Source organism: Boleophthalmus pectinirostris, unplaced genomic scaffold, assembly GCF_026225935.1.
Source record: "Boleophthalmus pectinirostris isolate CB_2022bp ecotype Guang Dong unplaced genomic scaffold, ASM2622593v1 HiC_scaffold_22, whole genome shotgun sequence".
NCBI classification, from domain to species: domain Eukaryota; kingdom Metazoa; phylum Chordata; class Actinopteri; order Gobiiformes; family Gobiidae; genus Boleophthalmus; species Boleophthalmus pectinirostris.
Genome location: NW_026571190.1, coordinates 35154223 through 35174427, shown reverse-complemented (window position 1 = coordinate 35174427; position 20205 = coordinate 35154223). Strand labels below are relative to the sequence as shown.

The 20205-nt window shown below is 40.8% G+C and overlaps 1 protein-coding gene across 1 annotated transcript in view; it reads left to right on the top strand.

The window, feature by feature from the left end:
- The window catches only part of inpp4b (inositol polyphosphate-4-phosphatase type II B), a 718149-nt gene that overhangs the window by 231886 nt on the left and 466058 nt on the right, over window positions 1–20205 (top strand). The window contains exon 3 of the mRNA XM_055158612.1: window positions 10577–10656. Within this exon, the coding sequence (XP_055014587.1) occupies window positions 10577–10656 (80 nt within the window). The remainder of the gene's footprint in view (window positions 1–10576; window positions 10657–20205) is intronic.

The window sequence follows — 20205 nt, the reverse complement described above, 5'->3', positions numbered from 1 at the left end:
TACGATTTATCGATATTTCAATATTTTTGCACACCCCTACTAGGTACAGATTGATTCTCAAAAATGTTTCAAAAAGTTGGGCAAATGATGCACCCTAATATATAGTCATAATAATTTTCTTATTTTTGTCAAATCCAGCTTTTCTGTAAAACTTTAATCATGCGTCTGTGTGATGTCCTACAGTGTGATGGCTTCTAATTATTCAGCTGGAAGAACTTTAGGAGGCACGAGTGTTACTTGGATGTGTAAAAATTGTGAGAAATTGTCGTTTTGGTGCTTTTCAGTGCAGGGATCAGGCTCAAATACAAAGTTGAAACAGCTGAGGCACTCAAAACACTCAAAACCACACGGCAGGCACAGGTAGTTGTTTTCATGTGGTTCTCTTCCAACAATGTCTCTGATTGGACGAAATAGTTTGTTCCATCCTCTGCTCAATAAACAAAATGCCCTTTAAATGTTCACCTAGACTCTGGTTGTTTTCTGAAAATAAATATTGACTCCAGGGTGAGAAAAGAAATAAAAAGTTCTCAGTTGAAAAAGCAAAGGCACTCAAAGGCACTCAAAACCACACGGCAGATAAAGTTATTTGCGTTATCTAACATAATAAAAGCTTTTAATTATTGTGTACTTTGTGAGTGCCTCAGCTTGTTCAACTTTTCAGCTTGCAAATTTAAAGTGAACTGGAGAGATCACACCAGGGCACGTTCAGATGTCTAAAGCTGAAAGAATTACACACAAAAAATACTTATTTCTGACTCATTTCTATTTTATTTTGACTTATACATACACATTTATATAATTATGCCTTATTTAACACCAATCTCTTGCTACTTTTGCTCCTAGAATTTATTATTATTATTAATATTTTTACAAATTGTTATTATATGATATTGTGATGTGTGAGCTCCTGTGTCCAGATCATTTCCCTTGTGGATCAATAAAGTTTGTTTAAGTCTAAAAAAAAATTAAAACAAAAACACAGGAAGTACCTGGTATAAAGAGCAGGTATAACTCTATTTACTTTATTCTGGATGTTTCTGCAGGCACCGGCACTATCATTACGGTTGTATTATTTTTTCGGGGGCTTCCAATCTCGACTAGCCAGGCCGGTGCCACCTAGTGACTCCGCTCAATTTCATTTCTCTCCAGCGACTAGATCAGGAATCAGAATACAGTAGACCAGGGGTGCTCAAGACGTCGATCGTGATCTACCAGTCGATCGCCAAGGTCGTGTGGGTAGATCGCCGTGTCTCGTCTTGGACTCGCGTTTGGACTCGGTCTTGTCTCTCACTCAAGGTCTGACACTCAACAAGTGTGATCATATTTCATTACGGCCGCTGCTGTTGGTAATAAACTTGTAGCGGGGTGCAGGAGCGTGTGGGGCGTCTCAGTGCAGCCTGTGCGCTCATTTGAAACCCGCGGAGACTCTACGGCGCATCACAAACACACACGCTCCCTCCACGGCTGTCTGCAATAGCATGTGCCCTCTTGTACCAGCGTGCATCACAGGGCAGGTTCAACTTCCTAAACATCCTACCTGTCCATCTGCCTCACGTCAGCACGCCGCCCCTCGCCTTTTCACGCTCTCGCTCCTTCCTGCGTACAGCGAACACAAGCCCCTCCCACAGTGCGGCTGATTAGAAGAGCAAGACCAAACGTGAAGCAAAAATGAGTCTAAATTTATTTTACAGTGTTGGCACAAAGCAGGTCTACAGCATAGAGCGGATCTACAGAACAGACCTACTGCCACATTTGACTGAAGTTTGAGTAACAAAAGTGCACAAATGCATCTGTGTTTGTCACGATGTGCGTTTGGTTTGGTAAATGTGCAGAAGCTGGTAAATATCACTGCAAAACCAGAAAAGAATGCAACTCCAGTTTGGAAAAAAAAAAATCTTAAAAATCTTCCTTCACTTTTTTCACAGTTTTGTGTAAAGTGCCAGAGGAAGTTCTCTTAAAGAAGGGGTTCTCAAACTGTGGGTGAGGGTCCAAAAAAGGGGCACAGAGTGTTTCAGTGCAGTTTGCTTGGCTTTGTATTAGGTAGATCTTTATGACTTGGTCATTTTGTAAGTAGCTCGCATGATGAAAAAGTGTGAGCACCTCTGCACTAGACGGTTTGCAAGAACCCCGGAAGTTCTAGACCGCACACCGGCCAATCAGCGAAGAGCTGTGAAGTCATAACGTCAAACTCAAGCGTCTGTCTGGATCCATTTTGTGGAACAGCACAACAGTAAACAAAGCATCGAGATGGATGTAGACGAAGACAAACATTCTGTGTTGGCAACGATTCCTGAGATCAAGGATTTAAAGCTGGAACAAAGAGAATGTTCGGTGAAATTTATCAAGCAGAAAGACGTTATTGTCCTTCTTCCTGTGGGATTTGGGAAAAGCTTAATATACCATACCATATACTAGCCTGATTCATCAGTCGGTTTTACTTCATTTCACTTAGTACAAACCGTCTGATCTCGCAGCCTTAGATTTTGTTCGCTCAACAGTAGGCGGGCACTTTCTATCATTTAACCAATCGCTGCTATTTGGTCATGACGTGTGTAATGGTATATTAAGCTTTTCCCAAATCCCCTAGGAAGAAGGGCAATAACATCTTTCCCCTTGATGAAATTCACCAAACATTCTCTTTATTCCAGCTTTAAATCCTCGATCTCGGGAATCGTTGCTAATACAGAATATATGGCTCTTCGCTGATTGGCTGGTGCCTGAACCTGCACTTCCGGGATTTTTGCGAACCTTCTATAGTGCAGGGGTGTCCAAACTTTTTTCATCAAGGGCCACATATCTAAACACAGATGAAGCAGAGGGCTGATCGAGGGATGCAGACTGTTGCTCAGTACAGTGAATCATTAAAATTTGTGCATGTTTAACACGTTAGAACAAGCCATCAGTCTTTATTCATGCAAAGATCGTTAAAACCACACACTAAATATTAAACATCAGCTTTATCCAGGTAGATTTTCCAAAAAACTTGCAGTAAAAAGTTCATTTTTAATTGATGCAAAGTGATTTGGGCCAAATCACCTGGAAGCCTGAGGGCCAAGAAAAAAATGTCTGAGGGCTGCATTTGGTCCACGGGCCACAGTTTGGACATGCCTGGTCTAGTGTATTTTGATTCCTGACCTAGTCACTGGAGAGAAAGGAAACTGAGCGGAGGCACTAGGTGGCGCCGGCCTGGTTAGCGCATTACATACGTCATGACCAAATAGGTTAAATTGGATTGGTTAAATTAAATTAAAAAGTACCTGCTTACTGTCGAGCGAACAAATCCTAGTGCTGCGAGGTTAGATGGTTTCCTTAAAGTGAAACTGGCTGATGAATCAGCAGTGTTGGGAAAGTTACTTTTAAAATGTATTTCCCTACAGATTAACAGATTACACACACCAAAATGTAGTTTGTAAGGTAATAACAATATGATACTTAAGGTGAGTAACGTAATCTGAATACTTTGGATTACTTGATATTGTCATGTTTTTTAAAACTACATGAATGCAGCGACCACATCCTGAAAATTCTTGTTTGTTCTCTTCAAATTGGTTGTTGAGCGTAAGACTCCATGAAGAGGCTTTTGTTTGGTGTAGAGAAGCAAAGACGAGGATCTGAACATAAGATGTTTTGTCTGTAAAAGAAAATAAAAAGCCCCTTAACCATATTAAAAATATTATTGATAGAGAAATGATTTCTGTATGAGGTCACTGTTGCTTTAAATTATGTCCACCTACTGTTAGTGTCATATTGTTTAGACCTGGTTCAGTCCTGGTTTTCCTGTTTAGTCCTGGTTTAGTCCTGGTTTTAGTTTAGTCCTGGTTTTAGTCCTGGTTTAGTTCCTGGTTTAAGTCCTAGTCCTTTTAGTCCTGGTTTAGTCCTGGTTTAGTCCTGGTTTAGTCCTGTTTTAGTCCTGGTTTTAGTCCTGGTTTAGGAGTCCTGGTTTAAAGTCCTGGTTTAGTCCTGTTTTAGTCCTGGTTTAATCCTGGTTTAGACCTGGTTAAACCTGGTTTAGTCCTGGTTTAGTCCTGGTTTCGCCCAAAATGTGAAAACAGGAAAATACCACCATGTAATCAATTTATTTCAACAAAGTAACTGTAATCCAGTTACCACTCACTGAAACTGTAACTGTAACTGAATACAGTCACTCATAATTTGTACTGATTACGTAATCTGAGTACATGTAATCTGTTACTCCCCCAACACTGTGAATCAGGCTAAATCTTGACAGTAAATAAGTTCAATATTGACTATAAAGCAGTTTTCAAGCCTTTAAAGAGTGAAGTGTGACTTGTTGGTGCACATGAACATTGAACATTGAACATTTTACGTAAATGAACCGACTTTATGTCACGTTTAAGATGCAAAACGTTGCTTTTTCTCCGTTGACATGAATGGGATCCCCGTTTAACCGGATGTACCGCCACCAAAAAAAGCGAGATTTAGGCGCGTTTTTATAAGGCGGATAACAAAATTCATACTTGCTGCTACGTGTTGAGTTAAGCTGTCACTCTGTCTGCCTTCAGGCTAGAATACTGTTTTATCCCCCTCGCCAAGCCTGCGCAGCACCCCGTCAGTTTAAAATCAAAATAACTCAAGTACCTGCAAACCCCCCATCTTGTTTCCAGCATCTTGTTTAGACTTTAAAACCGCGTTGCCAGTTTCAGTTTTGTCTCGAGTCTTGAGCGCGAGCGTGGGCCCTTGGATGCTCTGACCTAGTTGCGGTGAGCCGAGTACTTGCTCACGTGAAGCCGGGCGCAGACCTCTCCGCTGTCTGAGGCGAGGAAAAACGGGAGGTGTACAGTAGGTCACGTCTCATTTCTCTTTCCTCGCTTCCTCCTCCTTCCCTGATTGCCCTCCTTTTTTCAGCCGTCAATCAAACGTTCAAATCAATATTCAACGTTCGAATCAATCAAATATGAAGCAGTGTCCCGAAGGAAAAAAAAAAAAGCTCGGAAAGGGGAGGCTTCGGGAGCAGACATCGTAGAGAAAAGAATCAGACTTTATTGGTCTCAGCGAAGAGTTTATATCCTCTGTCCTCGCTTTGTCTGCTCTGTGGGCGGGACGGCGCGACTTCCTCAACATTTCGAGGAGAGGAATCAAGGAGAAGGAAGCGAGGAAAGAGAAATGAGACGTGGCCAGAGTGGGATACTTGAATGTGCATCTGTCCGGCTCTGTGACACTGAGCAAACGGGGGCTGGAGTCGGTGGGGTTTATTGACCTCCGTTTCACCGATGGGTTGTTCTCGTCGGACACTTCTCAACAAAAGTAAAACGTGTATTTAGCAAAGGGCTTTACTACAGGGCAGCAAGGTCTAAAAATACGCTCATTTTGTCTTCTTATGTACGTTAACGTTTCTTTTCGTTCTTTCGATACAGTAGGACAAGGGTCTCCAACCAGTAGCTCTCCACTCCCTTCCAAGTAGCTTTGTGCAGCACTTGGGAAACTGTTTTGTTTATGAAATGTGCTATAGAAATGAAGTGGATTAGATTTGGTTTAAAGTTAAAAACATTCACATTACTCCTTCACAGTGTTGGGAAGGTGACTTTTAAAATGTATTCCCCTACAGATTACAGATTATATATCCCAAAATGTAGTTTGTAACGTAATCCATTAAATTATTTAGGGTGAGTAACGTAATCTGGATACTTTGGATTACTTGATTTTCTGTAAAGAAGCAAAGGTGAGGAAATCTTCACATAAGACGTTTTGTCTGCTAAAAGAAAAATAAAAAGCCCAGACTTTACTGAACCAAATTAAAAATATTATTGATAGAAGAGGAGGAAACACGGTCCGCACGGGCATGGTTTAGTCCTTTTAAATCCTGTTTTAGACCTGGTATAGATCTAGTTTAGACCTGGTTTAGACCTGGTTTTAGCCCAGATTTAGACCTGGTTTTAGCACTGGTTTTAGTCCTGGTTTAGACCTGGTTTAGATCTAGTTTAAACCTGGTTTTAGTCCTGGTTTAGACCTGGTTTTAGCACTGGTTTTAGTCCTGGTTTAGACCTGGTTTAGATCTAGTTTAAACCTGGTTTTAGTCCTGGTTTAGACCTGGGTTCAGTCCTGGTTCAATCCAGATTTAGACCTGGTTTAGTGTCCGGCAATGAGTGGAATTACCGAAAAACAAAAAAAAAAGGGATATAGCCAAAATGTGAAAATAACGCCATGTAATCCATTTATTTCAACAAAGTAACTGTAATCCAATTACCACTCACTGAAACAGTAACTGTAATACAGTTACTCATAAATTGTACTCTGATTACGTAACTCTTGTACATGTAATCTGTTACTCCCCAACACTGCTCCTTCAGTAACATTCATGAAATAGTCGTCCTTCTGCATCAATTTTTCTTTTCTTGGACATTTTTGGGGGAAATTTGATGAGTTTTCTTGGCCTCTCTAGTGGCGAGATGCAGTCACTTCACGGGAAACAACGGCGGTGCATTGTGGGAGATGTAGTAGCGGCAAAGAGTCACAACATAATAATAAATTATACCTTTAAACCCCTTGTGGGCCACATAAAATGGCTTGGCGGGCTTTCCACATGTGGTCTACATCCATCTCCACGCTTTGTTTACTGTTGTGCTGAACCACAAAAGGAACCCAGACAGACGCTTGAGTTTCACGTCATGGCTTCACAGCTCTTCGGTGATTGGCTGGTGCGCGGTCTACAACTTCCAATGTTCTTGCAAACCGTGTAGTGTACAGGTGTCAAACATACGGCCCGGGGGCTGGATCCGGCCCTCCAAGACCTTTAATCTGGCCCTTGGCTGATTTTCTACAAAAATATTTTAATTATATTTTCTATTAAAATATTGGTAATTTTCTGCGGTGCTGAGCATATCAGTGTCTCCAGTGTGTCTGTACGTGGCCCCTCCCACCAGAGCAGCACAAATGAAGACTTAACTTCTTTCCAAACGCTCTTAAAGGACGATCGTTTTGACTGTTGACCGTGACACCCTCATCAGCAAAATGTCAAAAATGAGAAAAGTGGAGCCGAGGGCAGGGTTTTCCAAAAAAAATTGATTTATTCCTATTTGCACACAAGTTCATGTTAAAACATTGTGTTGAAATTGCATTTTTCTCTAAAAGTTTCAGGTTGTTCATAATATTACAATATTTTGTAAAATCAATTAAAAATGATTTCTGTAATAGATTTGTGTTTCTCAAATATTTGAACTTATTGCTATTTTTGAGAGTTTATATGACATGAGTTTTCTGATCCGGCCCTTTAAGATCAAAGTAGGTTGGATACGGCCCCTGGACCTAAATGAGTTTGACACCCCTGCTCTAGTTTATTCTGATTCCTGATCTAGTCGCTGGAGAGAAATCAAACTGAGCGGAGGTATTAGGTGGCACCAGCCTGGCTACAATTCGTACACACAGTAATTCAAAGTAAAATCACAACACAAACAAATCAAAACATAAATAATCATCATAAAATTAAAAAGAGAGAGACATTGAATGAGAGAGAAAACGCTTTGAGTGCCTTGGAAGTGTGTGATATGTGTGTCCGATATATGTGTGTGTGTTTGTGTCTTAGAATGAAAATTATAATCTATGGGCCCCACACTGAGAGGAGCTGCCTCGCCACAGATCGGACCTGTCATTTGTGGCATTGCCTGCTTGTCTCCCTTGCGATAGATGTATTTGATTCCAAAGTGTTGAAGGGTCTAAGCAAACCGGTATCAGCTCCATGGAGACAAAACGGTCACAGAACCCCCTCCGGAAAGGTTACGTAGCGCACCTTTAAGTCTCACTGAATTACGATAACATGAAAACACTTTATAATGCGGTGAAGTGGACTCGTGTGAGATTTGAGCCATGTTAGAATGTTGTTCAGTTCTCAAAAACAGACCTGGAGTTGTGTTTTGTTTCACACATATTTGAGTAACCTTTATTATTTATTAACCTTTATTATTACCGTATTTTTTGGACTATAAGGCGCACCAGATTATAAGGCGCAATATCAGCAATGTTGAATTCTCTCGTCTATTTTCATACATGAGGTGCACTGGATTATAAGGCACATTAAGTGAAACAAGCGGACGAGACTGATCCTTAGTCCAGGCGTCCACGATCCATCGGCGGATCGTGGCGTAATTCGCCCGGCGTTGTCTCCCTGCCTTGGTGAATGTGGATTTCCTACAAGGACGACTCAAATATACATTGAGTAAAAATGTGTTTAATGCAGATTTGCGCACATTTGTTTACGTTTTACAGAAAAAACTTAAAACCACATGGCTGATTTGCATAAACTATAAGCTCTGAAAAAACAGCTCGCTCCTTGTGGCTGATGCGGTTCAGCTTCTGTCAAACTAAGGACCGTAAATTGGGCTTTACTCCGCGTGGCTCCTAACTACAGTAGCCGTAATGCTCCGACAATCCATCGAGCTGTGCGGCTTCGTAGCTTACCGAAGTCGTACTAAAACATTTTGGCAGATTTTTGAGCGCCGTGTGCCACATAAAATCAGTTCGAGGTCAGGCAGGTAAGGCGCACTGTCGATTTTTGAGAATATTGAAGGATTTCAAGTGCGCCTTATAGTCAAAAAAATAAAAATTCGGTAGTCTGTGTACATCTCCAAAGCTCATAATGCTCTGTTCCAGCTTTTGATGTCAAGTAGTGATGGTTTTAAGGTTAACAGCTACATTTTACCTTTTGTTGAGTAAAGATTGGCCATTCCAAGTCTGAAATCCTCCAAATGATTCTAGTGAAGGTGTATGGAGTTTAAAAACAGGTGGAAATATGGAGGATTTGTGTGCAGTGTTGGGAAGGTTACTTTTAAAATGTATTCCCCTACAGATTACAGATTACACACACTAAAATGTAGTTTGTAACGTAACCTATTAAATTACTTAAAGTGAGTAACGTAATCTGGATACTTTGGATTACTTGATTTGCTGTAGAGAAGCAAAGACCAGGAGACCTTCACATGAGATGTTTTTTCTGCTAAAAGAAAATAAAAAAAGTCCAGACTTTACTGAACCGTATTAAAAATATTATTGATAGAAAAGGAGGAGACATGGTCCATGCAACATGATTTAGTCCTGTTAAATCCTGTTTTAGACCTGGTTTAGACCTGGTTTTAGACCTGGTTTTAGTCTTGGTTTTAGTCCTGGTTTAGACCTACTTTATACCTGGTTTTAGTCCTGGTTTAGACCTGATTTAGACCTGGTTTTAGTCCTGGTTTAGACCTAGTTTAGACCAGGTTTTAGACCTGGTTTTAGTCCTGGTTTAGACCTAGTTTAGACCTGGTTTTAGACCTGGTTTAGACCTGGTTTTAGTCCTGGTTTAGTCCTGGTTCAGACCTAGTTTTGACCTGGTTTTAGTCCTGGTTTAGACCTGGTTTTAGACCTGGTTTTAGTCTTGGTTTTAGTCCTGGTTTAGACCTACTTTATACCTGGTTTTAGTCCTGGTTTAGACCTGATTTAGACCTGGTTTTAGTCCTGGTTTAGACCTAGTTTAGACCTGGTTTTAGACCTGGTTTTAGTCCTGGTTTAGACCTAGTTTAGACCTGGTTTTAGACCTGGTTTAGACCTGGTTTTAGTCCTGGTTTAGTCCTGGTTCAGACCTAGTTTTGACCTGGTTTTAGTCCTGGTTTAGACCTGGTTTTAGACCTGGTTTTAGTCTTGGTTTTAGTCCTGGTTTAGACCTACTTTATACCTGGTTTTAGTCCTGGTTTAGACCTGATTTAGACCTGGTTTTAGTCCTGGTTTAGACCTAGTTTAGACCTGGTTTTAGACCTGGTTTTAGTCCTGGTTTAGACCTAGTTTAGACCTGGTTTTAGACCTGGTTTAGACCTGGTTTTAGTCCTGGTTTAGTCCTGGTTCAGACCTAGTTTTGACCTGGTTTTAGTCCTGGTTTAGACCTGGTTTTAGACCTGGTTTCAGTCCTGGTTTAGACCTAGTTTAGACCTGGTTTTAGACCTGGTTTAGACCTGGTTTGGACCTGGTTTAGACCTGGTTTTAGTCCTGGTTTAGTCCTGGTTCAGACCTAGTTTTGACCTGGTTTTAGTCCTGGTTTAGACCTAGTTTTAGTCCTGCTTTAGTCCTGGTTTAGACCTGGTTTAGACCTAATTTAGACCTGGTTTAGACCTGGTTTAGACCAAATTTAGACCTGGTTTAGAGCTGGGTTGGACCTAGGTTTAGACGTGGTTTTAGACGTGATTTAGACCTGGTTTAGTGTCCGGCAATGAGTGAATTACCAAACAAAAAATAAACCACACAAAACAAACAAAAAAATGGAAAAGCCCAAAATGTGAAAACAGGAAAATCCCTCTGTGTAATCCATTTATTTCAACAAAGTAACTGTAATCCAATTACCACTCACTGAAACAGTAACTGTAACCGAATACAGTTACTCATAATTTGTACTCTGATTACATAACTCTGGTACATGTAATCTGTTACTCCCCAACACTGTTTGTGCGTTAAACATGTGGAAAATGAAACAAAACACAACTCCAGGTCTGTTTGTGATGAGGAAACAACATTACAACATGTCAGAAAACAGTGTAATTGGACCTTTTAACCTCTGCGTAAATCCTCACTAAAAGCTTCCGTTTCTTCTCCTTTTCAGAGCTGCTTCCTGGGCACGGCCACATTTTCCATAGGCGACCTCCTGAGGGCAAAAGATGAACGGCTAACCTTAAGTCTCAGGTGAGTGCGTGCCTTTGAGCAGTACACCCGCCTACACACACAGCTTAACACTTCTAAATACACTATATTTTCCCATCAAAGCTGACAGACCAAGTCAAGCATCAAACTGTAGTGCGCTGGGAGAGAAGGAACGCAGATGTTGAAACCAGTGCACATTACAGTAGCTGCCAGCAATGTTTGTTTTTTTTCTGTCTTGTGTTAACATGTGGGAATACAAAGCTGTGATCTACATTTTGGCGTCTGTTGTTCGGAACGGAGGCGGGAGCCATTGTCAGTTCTGAAAGCAAGTTAAATGAATTGTTTGAAGCGCAACTAAACACTAAAGCGGCTTTTTTTTTGGTTTGTTTTTGTTTTGTTTTTTTGTTTGCTTTTTTCACTGCCGAGACGGATTATTTGTTTGTATCAACAGAGCGTTCGTCAGTGGCCTCTGCGGTTTCAAGTAGTTGGTGACATCACGAGAGACTGCCCTGATTACAGCCGGTTAAATGAATGCTTTAAAGTAAAAATTAACGCCGAATCCACTTTTAAACCAAGACTAAAACAAGACTAAACCAGGACTGAACCAGGACCAAAACAGGACTGAACCAGGTTTAAACCAGGTCTAAACCAGGACTAAACCAGGTCTAAACCCGGACAAAACCAATACTAAACCAGGACTAAACCAGGACTGAACTAGGACTGAACCAGGACCAAAAACAGGAACTGCTCCTGGATTCTTGTCGCCATTGCAACAAACTTTGTGCGAACTGCGAGGAAGATATAGGTCAAAAAAAGCCGCTAAGAACTGTTGCGTTGGTGGAGTAAACAGCGTCTGTGCGTCTTGCGTCTGTGGACTGCGTGACAGGCGTACGTAAACCACGTACCGGCGGCGCAGGCAAGTCAGTTACGCTAGAAACGTAGGGATTGATTGACAGCCTGTCAGCTCACAGATAACGAGGCAGTGTCGTTATCTATTGGCAAATGTTTAGCCCCACCACGTCCAGAGTTGATGAATTTTTATTGTCTTTTTTTTTTTGGTCATCATAATTACAAGGCTACTGCATCTCTCTAATGCTAATTCACTTGAACAAAAAAACAAAAAAAAATCCTCCATACAACCTTTAAAAATGAACGTAATCGACGAAATTCTTAATGATCCATTATCGATTAAGCTACTAATCATGCCCATCTCTAGTTTAGGGACAGACGACTCTTTTCCTCTCAGTTGCTCAATATATTAGACTCCTTAGTTCGTGACTTTTCATTTCTTTTTAATGTTTGTAGTAGAAATTCCACAACAGTAAAAGGCTTCTTGCCCCGGGCCCCAAAGTTTGTGTTGACGGACCTGCTCATTAGACAATATTTCAGATGTTGAGAAATGGCAACAGGCTCATTTTGAATTTTATATGAGGTGCAGCGTCTCAAAACAGTTCACCAGAGAGCTGCAGGTTTTTAGTTTTTTAATTAAGTAGAATAATATTTGTAGCTCATTATGTGACTTGATCCAGGTGCTTAACATATTCTGAAGTGAGCGAAGCACCACTGAATTATTAACGTATGGTCCCGTTTCAACCCGTCAATTCAGTATTGATCTACGGCTCACGGCTCAGTACTAAAGACGCAGGCATCGACTTCCTGTTCACAACTACAGGAACTGTCAGTCTGTAATGAACTAAAGGTAAAAGGCAGCGGTGAGGACGTGGGGACTTTGAAGTGGGGGTTCGCAACTCGTGACGTCATTGATGTGATGAACCCCCCCGACACACACACACACACACACACACACACACACACACACACACACACACACACACCTCCACCCCAAATGTTATATACTCAAACTGACATGCTGAAATACACATAGGTGTCTGATAGATTGTTTGTTTGTTTGTTTGTTTGTTTGTTTTTTATTTATCATGAACCAGGACTAAACCAGAACTGAACCAGGATTAAACCAGGTCTAAACTAGAACTGAACCAGGTCCGAACCAGGACTGTACCAGGACTAAACCAGGACTAAAACAGGACCTAACCACGACTAAACCAGATCTAAACTAGGCCTAAACCAGGACTGAACCAGGACTAAAACAGGACTAAACCAGGTCTAAACCAGAACTAAACTAGAACTGAACCAGGTCCGAACCAGGACTGTACCAGGATTAAACCAGGTCTGAACCAAGACTAAAACAGGACCAAAACCACGACTAAACCAGATCTAAACAAGGCCTAAACCAGGATTAAACCAGGACTAAACCGGGTCTAAACCAAGTCTAAATTAGGACTGAATCAGGACTGAACGAGGACTAAACCAGGACAAAACCAGGACTAAGCCAGGACTTAACCAGGTCTAAACGAGGTCTAAACCAGGACTAAATCAGGACCAAACCACAAATAAACCAGATCTAAACTAGACCTAAACCAGGACTAATCTTGAACTTAAGAATGAGAGAGAGAGAACCCCGAGTCCATGGAGCAGGGTGTCCGCAAAGCGTGATCGGGTGACGGCTTTTAGCCCCGTGGGGCGGAGCTCTGCACCGGTCCTTTCGCCTGCAGTCACCAGACAGTCTATGCAGGTGCACCTCCGGCCCCGTCCTGACGCTCAGTCCTGGTTCAGTTCTGGTTTAAACCTGGTTTAGACCTCTTTTAGTCCTGTTTTAGTCCTGGTGCAGTCCTGGTCCCTCATGTCTCAGGTCTTTATAGGACAGTCCTGCAGATATCATGAGCCTATGCAGTTTATTTTCACCATTGCTAAAGCTCCAGTTTGACATTTAAGTTGTAGCTATTTTATATTTACCTCCACCAAGGAGGTTATGTTTTTGCCGGCGTTTGTCTGTTTGTTTGTTTGTTGTTTGTTTGTTTGTCTGTTAGCAACATAACTCAAAAAGTTATGGACCGATTTTGATGAAATTTTCAGGATTTGTTGGAAATGTGAAAAGGAAGAACTGATTTCATTTTGGGGGTGATCCGGAAGAAATCCTGGATTCTGGATCACTTTGAAATTTTAGTTAACATTGTGGTAAATGGGGCCAAAAATTTTGTTTCTCAATATCTCGGTTAATTATTGACCAAACCCCATGAAATTTGACTCAGGGATGGACAATGGGATCCTCTTTCATATTCCAAAGGCTGATCCGGATCTGATCCAGAAGACTGATTTTATCGCAATTTATATAAAAAATGGGGGTAGTCCTTGGCGGAGGTCTGCGCTCTCTGAGTGCTTTTCTAGTTGTTTTTTTTTTTAATATCTCTTGTCTGGAGAAGTGGGTGGATGCCGTACCCCCACGTACCACACCCACTACACCCATGGTAAAAGGTAACTTGAAAATGATCACTACATGACATCACAAGGTGGAACAGAGCATTTTGAGCTTTAGAGATGAGGACAGACTAATAATGAAGGGTTACTCAAACATGTGTGGATGAAATAAAACTCATCAACATGGCTCAAAGCTCAAGTTTGTGTAATGTAAAACCTTTAAACATAATTGCTTTACATTTTCATGACATTTCAACATGCAATCGAGTACTATGCAATTTAAAATGCTTTGTTTGCGTGTCATTTCTTCATTATTCACTCCCCCTGTGCTTTAAACTGGTGATTATAAATATTAAATGAGAAAGGGGTCATAATGAGGTCAAACCCACGCTTCAGTCAAAGGACACTGTCATCAAAAACAAAGGAAACAAACACTCAGTACACACAAGAGTCATATTATTATTTTATGGAAAACTGAAAGGCCAGTCAGCAGTCATATATTTCTATTTCACGGTGAAACATCCGATGAGTCTTTCCGGGATAAAGTGAGCGCCGTATCCTTTCATGAACGCTTGACGTGATTGCCAGAAGTAAGTTGCACATTTATAAATAGTGGTCTGGTTTGACAGCTCTAAAATCTGTTTTGCTGTTTTGTTTACGTCTTTTACTGGGGCGTAATCCAAGGTGAATGCGTTGAGTATAGCGTGAGTGACATTACAAGGTGGATCGGAGAACTGTGGCTGATTTAAAGATGATTGGAGTGCTGGGGCTGAATGCTGTCGCAATACTAAAATGGTCTTGATTTTGCAATTATGGGATATGCGTGAAGGTCCTATATTACGTAAACTTGACTCTTTTGAGCTTCAAGTTATGTTATAATGTTGTTACCAGATCAAAAACAGACCTGGAGTTGTGTTTTGTTTTATTCATATTTGAGAAATCCTTCATTATTACTCTGTCTACATCTCCAAAGCTCAAAATGCTCTGGTCCTGGTGTTAGTTTTCAAGTTAACAGCTACATTTTGCCTTTTGTTCGTCTGAAATCATCCAAATAATTCTAGTGAAGGTGTATGGAGTTTAAAAACACAGTGGAAGCACTTCCTGTACCTAATGAGCTCACAAGGTGGAGCTTTTGTTTGAGAGAAGAACTCAGCCCCTACATGATGAGGAAACATTATAACATAGATCAGAAAATAGTTTAATATGGGCCCGTTGATACTCAAAGTCCATTCTGATAAAGAAATAACAACAAAAATACATGTTTTTTAGACAATAGAATCTAATTTACAACAGGGGTCCCCAACCCCCGGGCCACGGACCAGTACCAGACTGTGGGCTGTTTAGTAATGTTAGGATAAATAACTAGGCTTAGGTGGTGTACCCAGCCGCAAAAGGGCAAAATATACCCTCCCATTCGCCTGTGTGCCGCGCCTCTAAACTAGAACTAAAACCATGACTAAACCAGGACTAAACCAGGTCTAAACCAGGTCTAAAACCAGGTTTAAAACAGGCCTAATCCAGGTCTAAAACAGGTCTAAACCAGATCTAAAACCAGGTCTAAAACAGGTCTAAACCAGATCTAAAACCAGGTTTAAAACAGGTCTAAACCCAGGTCTAAAATCATAACTAAACCAGCTTTAAACCAGGACTAAACCAGGTCTAAAACCAGGTCTAAACCAGATCTAAACCAGGTCTAAACCTTGTCTAAGACCAGCTCTAAAACCAGGTATAAACCACTACTAGAGCACTACTAGACCAGCTCTAAACCAGGTCTAAAACAGAACTAAACCAGGTCAAACGAGGACTAAAACAAAGTCTAAACCAGGTCTAAAACAGATTTAAACCAAGTCTAAAACCAGGTCTAAACCAGGTCTAAACCTTGTCTAAGACCAGGTCTAAAACCAGGTCTAATCCAGGTCTAAACCAGGACTAAACCACTACTGGACAAGGTCTAAACCAGGTTTAAACCAGGACTAAACCAGGTCTAAAACCAGGTCTAAAACCAGGACTAAACCAGAACATGGCGCTTGGGGACCACTGACTTCCAACACAATAGACCTGGTTTAGACCTTTTCAAGTTCCTCTGTGGTTTTATATTAGTTACAGTAAAGATCAAAACAATTCTAAAATTTTTGAGGAAAGGCCAAATTTGTTTTTGTTTTTTTTGTTTTTTTGTGTGAACATCTGCTTAAATTATATCTAGTTTGATATTAGTTTTCATCTTAATATCTAGTTTTTGATACTTTTGACAACCCCAAAGCTTCATAACATTTCTCGAACTCACATGTGCAGAAATGTTTTGTTTGTGTAGTAAAGTGCACAGTTGATGTAATTTTATGAAGCCAACATGAATGAATAATGCAGTGCTATAAGTCAATTTGAAACTCCAATAATAATAATAATAATAATAATAATAATAATAATAATAATAATAAAGATGGAAAGGGTCACTTTGTTTTCCAGACTGGATGAGTTTGACGAACGGTCGGCAGAGTTTTTGTCATTAAATTGTGTTTCGCAATAATGAAATACGTGAGAAACAAGACAAAATACGTATTATTTTTAATCAAATCCATGACCCTTTGACAATTTAGCTGTCAGGTTGAATTTACTCTTTCTGTAGATGAGTCAGTTCATTTGGCTCACCTAATTGTACAATATTAGAAAGTAACAGACAAATGGCGTAGTAAACAAAAGCTGCTCATGACAGAGGCGCCTGTCAAAGCACATCTGGGGAATATGACTCAGAGCTGTAATGAAGTAGAGATAGTCCAAGAAAATACTCATTTTTTTCCTAATTATTAAAGGTAATCAAGTTAAGCTGGTTCGAGCTTGTATAAAAACGAGATGACAGAAGCCCCACAGCCTCTCTCCCCATGAAACCAGTTCATCTTCAACTTCTTGGGTTCTTTTTAAAGACAATACAGTAAAGTGTATTTATCTTGTTGACATGTTTCGGCCGCTGTTGCATCTTCAGAACTGTCCCCGGTGTTGGTGTTGACGTGTCGTATTATCAGCTGTTGTTACTTCCTGTAGGCGTGGTCAGCCTGATGGACCCGGCAGGTCGCTCAGACTGACCACGCCTCCCGTCGCCCGATGTTCTCTGGAGGAGGGTGTCCCAGGTGTGTGAAAAGAGGAACGCCCCGTCATCTCGGTTAATGCTGTCCGTGCCTCGTTTCCTGATTTCAGTGGCCTCCCTGATCCAGCGTTTGAACTTGTTGTTTTCTGATCCAATGACCCGAGCCCCCGGGAGGCGTGGTCAGTCTGAGCGACCTGCCAGGTTCATCAGGCTGACCACGCCTACAGGAAGTAACAACAGCTGATATACGACACGTCAACACCAACACCGGTGACAGTTCTGAAGATGCAACAGCAGCCGAAACATGTCAACAAGGTAAATACACTTTACTGCATTGTCTTTAAAAAGAACCCAAGAATTTAAAGTATATAAGAAGACAAAATGAACATCTCTGGCAGTTCATCTTCATAAATACAGCAACAAATCAGTAACAGTACAGCAAAGTCCTACAGCACAAAGTATCATTCATTCATGTACCGTATTTTTCGGACTATAAGGTGCACTTAAAATGTGTGAAGAATCCCTCAGTCGTCCAGGTAGAATCCATGGCAAGGAGAAAATTCAGTTTGTCGACTGGACCAAAGTTAGTTTGTTTGAAGATGTTTCTCAGCTCATCCAAGCTGCATCTTCAGTTCTGGTCAGACGCTGGTGGACACTTCTTTATATCTGTAGGGAGGAGCTAAAGAGAATCCTTCTCTAAACAGAAATGGAGGCCTCAGACATCATCTATCTCCAATTTACAACACCATCCTCAAACCTAAATCAAAACAAACAAGAGAACAACAGGTGTAGCCAGGTCAGGTCCAGAAATGTGAAACCTCCATTATGGCCCCGAATGATTCTGCTAATAATACCCCACACTCAGAGAAGTTCAATAGGCCGAGCTAACCAACAGAAACTGTAAACAAGTAGGTGTGTTAGTTTCAGTTAGTTAGCTCCTCCCTGCAGATATACGGAAGTGTCCACGAGCATCTGACCAGAACTGAAGAAGCAGCTTGGATGAGCTGCGAAACGTCTTCAAACAAACTAACTTTGGTCCAGTCGACAAACTGAATTTTCTCCTCGCTGTGCACTTAAAATCTTTTAATATTCTCAGAAATCAACGGTGCACCTTATAATCCTGTGCACCTTATGTATTAATTCTGGTTGTGTTTACTGACCTCGAACTGATTTTATGTGGTACACGGCGCTCAAAAATCTGTCAAAATGTTTTAGTTTGTTTTTGTTAAGCTACAAAGCTGCACGTCAGATTAACATAAAACAGTCAGATAAGTCCAATTTTATTCAAATCATTCACAATACGCTCACTTTTTTTAGTTCATTCCTTTTCCACAAATCCATCAAATTCTTCATCTTCAGTGTCTGAGTTTAACAGCTGGGCGATTTCGGCATCGAGCCCGGATCCCTCTCGTCATTATCCGTCAGTCTCCTTGCTGTTACTTCGCTTCTCTGTGATGATTCCGGCCTTTGTGAAAGCTCGGACGACACTTGAGACTGAAAGCTTAGCCCATGCGTCCACGATCCACCGGCAGATCGTGGTGTAACTCGTCCGGCGTTGCCTCCCTGTTTTGGTACCCGGGACCCATAATGCTTCGACAATCCAGCATGCGGTGTGGCTTCGTAGCTTGCCAAAATCATACTAAAACATTTTGACAGATTTTGGAGCGCCGTGTACCACATAAAATTGGTTCGAGGTCAGTAAGCACAACCAGAACTAATACATAAGACGCACTTGTTGATTTTTGACAAAATTAAAAGGATTTTAAGTGTGCCTCATAGTCCAAAAAATATATGTCTTGAGTTAAACAATAGGGATGCAACAATAACTGAAATATTGTGATATCGTATTGTTAAAGTTCTCACAGTAATATCGTGGACCATCACAATATATCGAATTACAAGTCTGTTTGCGTAAATTAATAGTTATGGTGCAGCAATAGCTAAAAAAAAAAAACAGAGAACTACATAGACCATGATCCTTTGCTCCATTTCAGTGTAAACTACAAGAAGAAATAACAGTTCTAACACTTTTAAGTCTTAAATCTTTGGATTAAGTCTTGTCAAGGCATTTTTAGAGGAAAAAGTAGCGTATTAACAGTTTTGTTGGCCTCCACAAAATATTGCAATAAATATCGTACCATGAGATGTATATCGTGAAAATATCGTACAGAGAGATTTGGATATTGTTACATCCCTACTCGTGAGCCTCCCCACCATATCGTGAGCTTTCCCGTGATATCGCAATAAATATTGTACCGTGATGATATTATATCATCAGACTTAGATTTCGTTACACCCCTATTAAACAATTAAACTTCTTTTGTGAAATGGAAGAGAGTAGAGCCCGAAGCTGATATTATCAATATGGGCACTGGAGACATATCGGTTTCGGCCAAATGCTTCTGTGGCCGATATTTCACATGTCGTTATAAAGCTTAGACTCTTACAAGTTCATTTAATCCAATTTACAGACAGATAATGAGGCATCAGTATTTATCTAGTAATTTGTCTGTGTCTGTGTCTGTACTGTCCCTGAACACCCCAAGTACGTCACTTCACTCGCGTGTGTTTGTTTACACCCGGCCTGCGCAACCTGAGATTATATTCTTTTTTCGGAAAATCGGTTTAGTCTGGATTAAAAGGACATTTATTAGTGCAACTTGTGATGTGAGGAAGCCTGTGTGAGCGGTGAGTGTTGGAAATACATCGACTTTGAAGCTAGTTTAGGTTTTGTTAAATTAGCTCTGTAGCTCCCACACATAAACAGGCTGTTTTCTATTGTCTATTGTAAATATCGTATATTTGTTATGGACCAGCATTGATATGTAAATGAGCTGTGAATAGACGTGTGAATGATCCAATTTATGCATATAATTATTACCGCGGTACGTTTTACGGCTAAAGGCTAATAGCGATAGTTTACTACTAGAAGTTATGGGTCGGTCGCGATCGAAGCGGCTCTGAAGCGAACAACGGGAGCCTTATTGGGAGCCGTGTTTTCCTCTTTTTCTCTTCATGCCCATGTAGACCCGTAGTTTGACAGCAGCAGCGTGAAAACGAAACTTTCAGAAATCCGTGTGCATAGGATAAAAAAAAGTGCATATTTGGCTGCAGTTCGCATAAAATGAATAAACCAGGACTAATCTTGGGCTCGAGTGCAGGAGAAAGATAGAAACCGAGTCCCGACATAGTCCTGTTCAGTTCTGGTAGTCCTGCTTGCAACAAAACAATCTAGT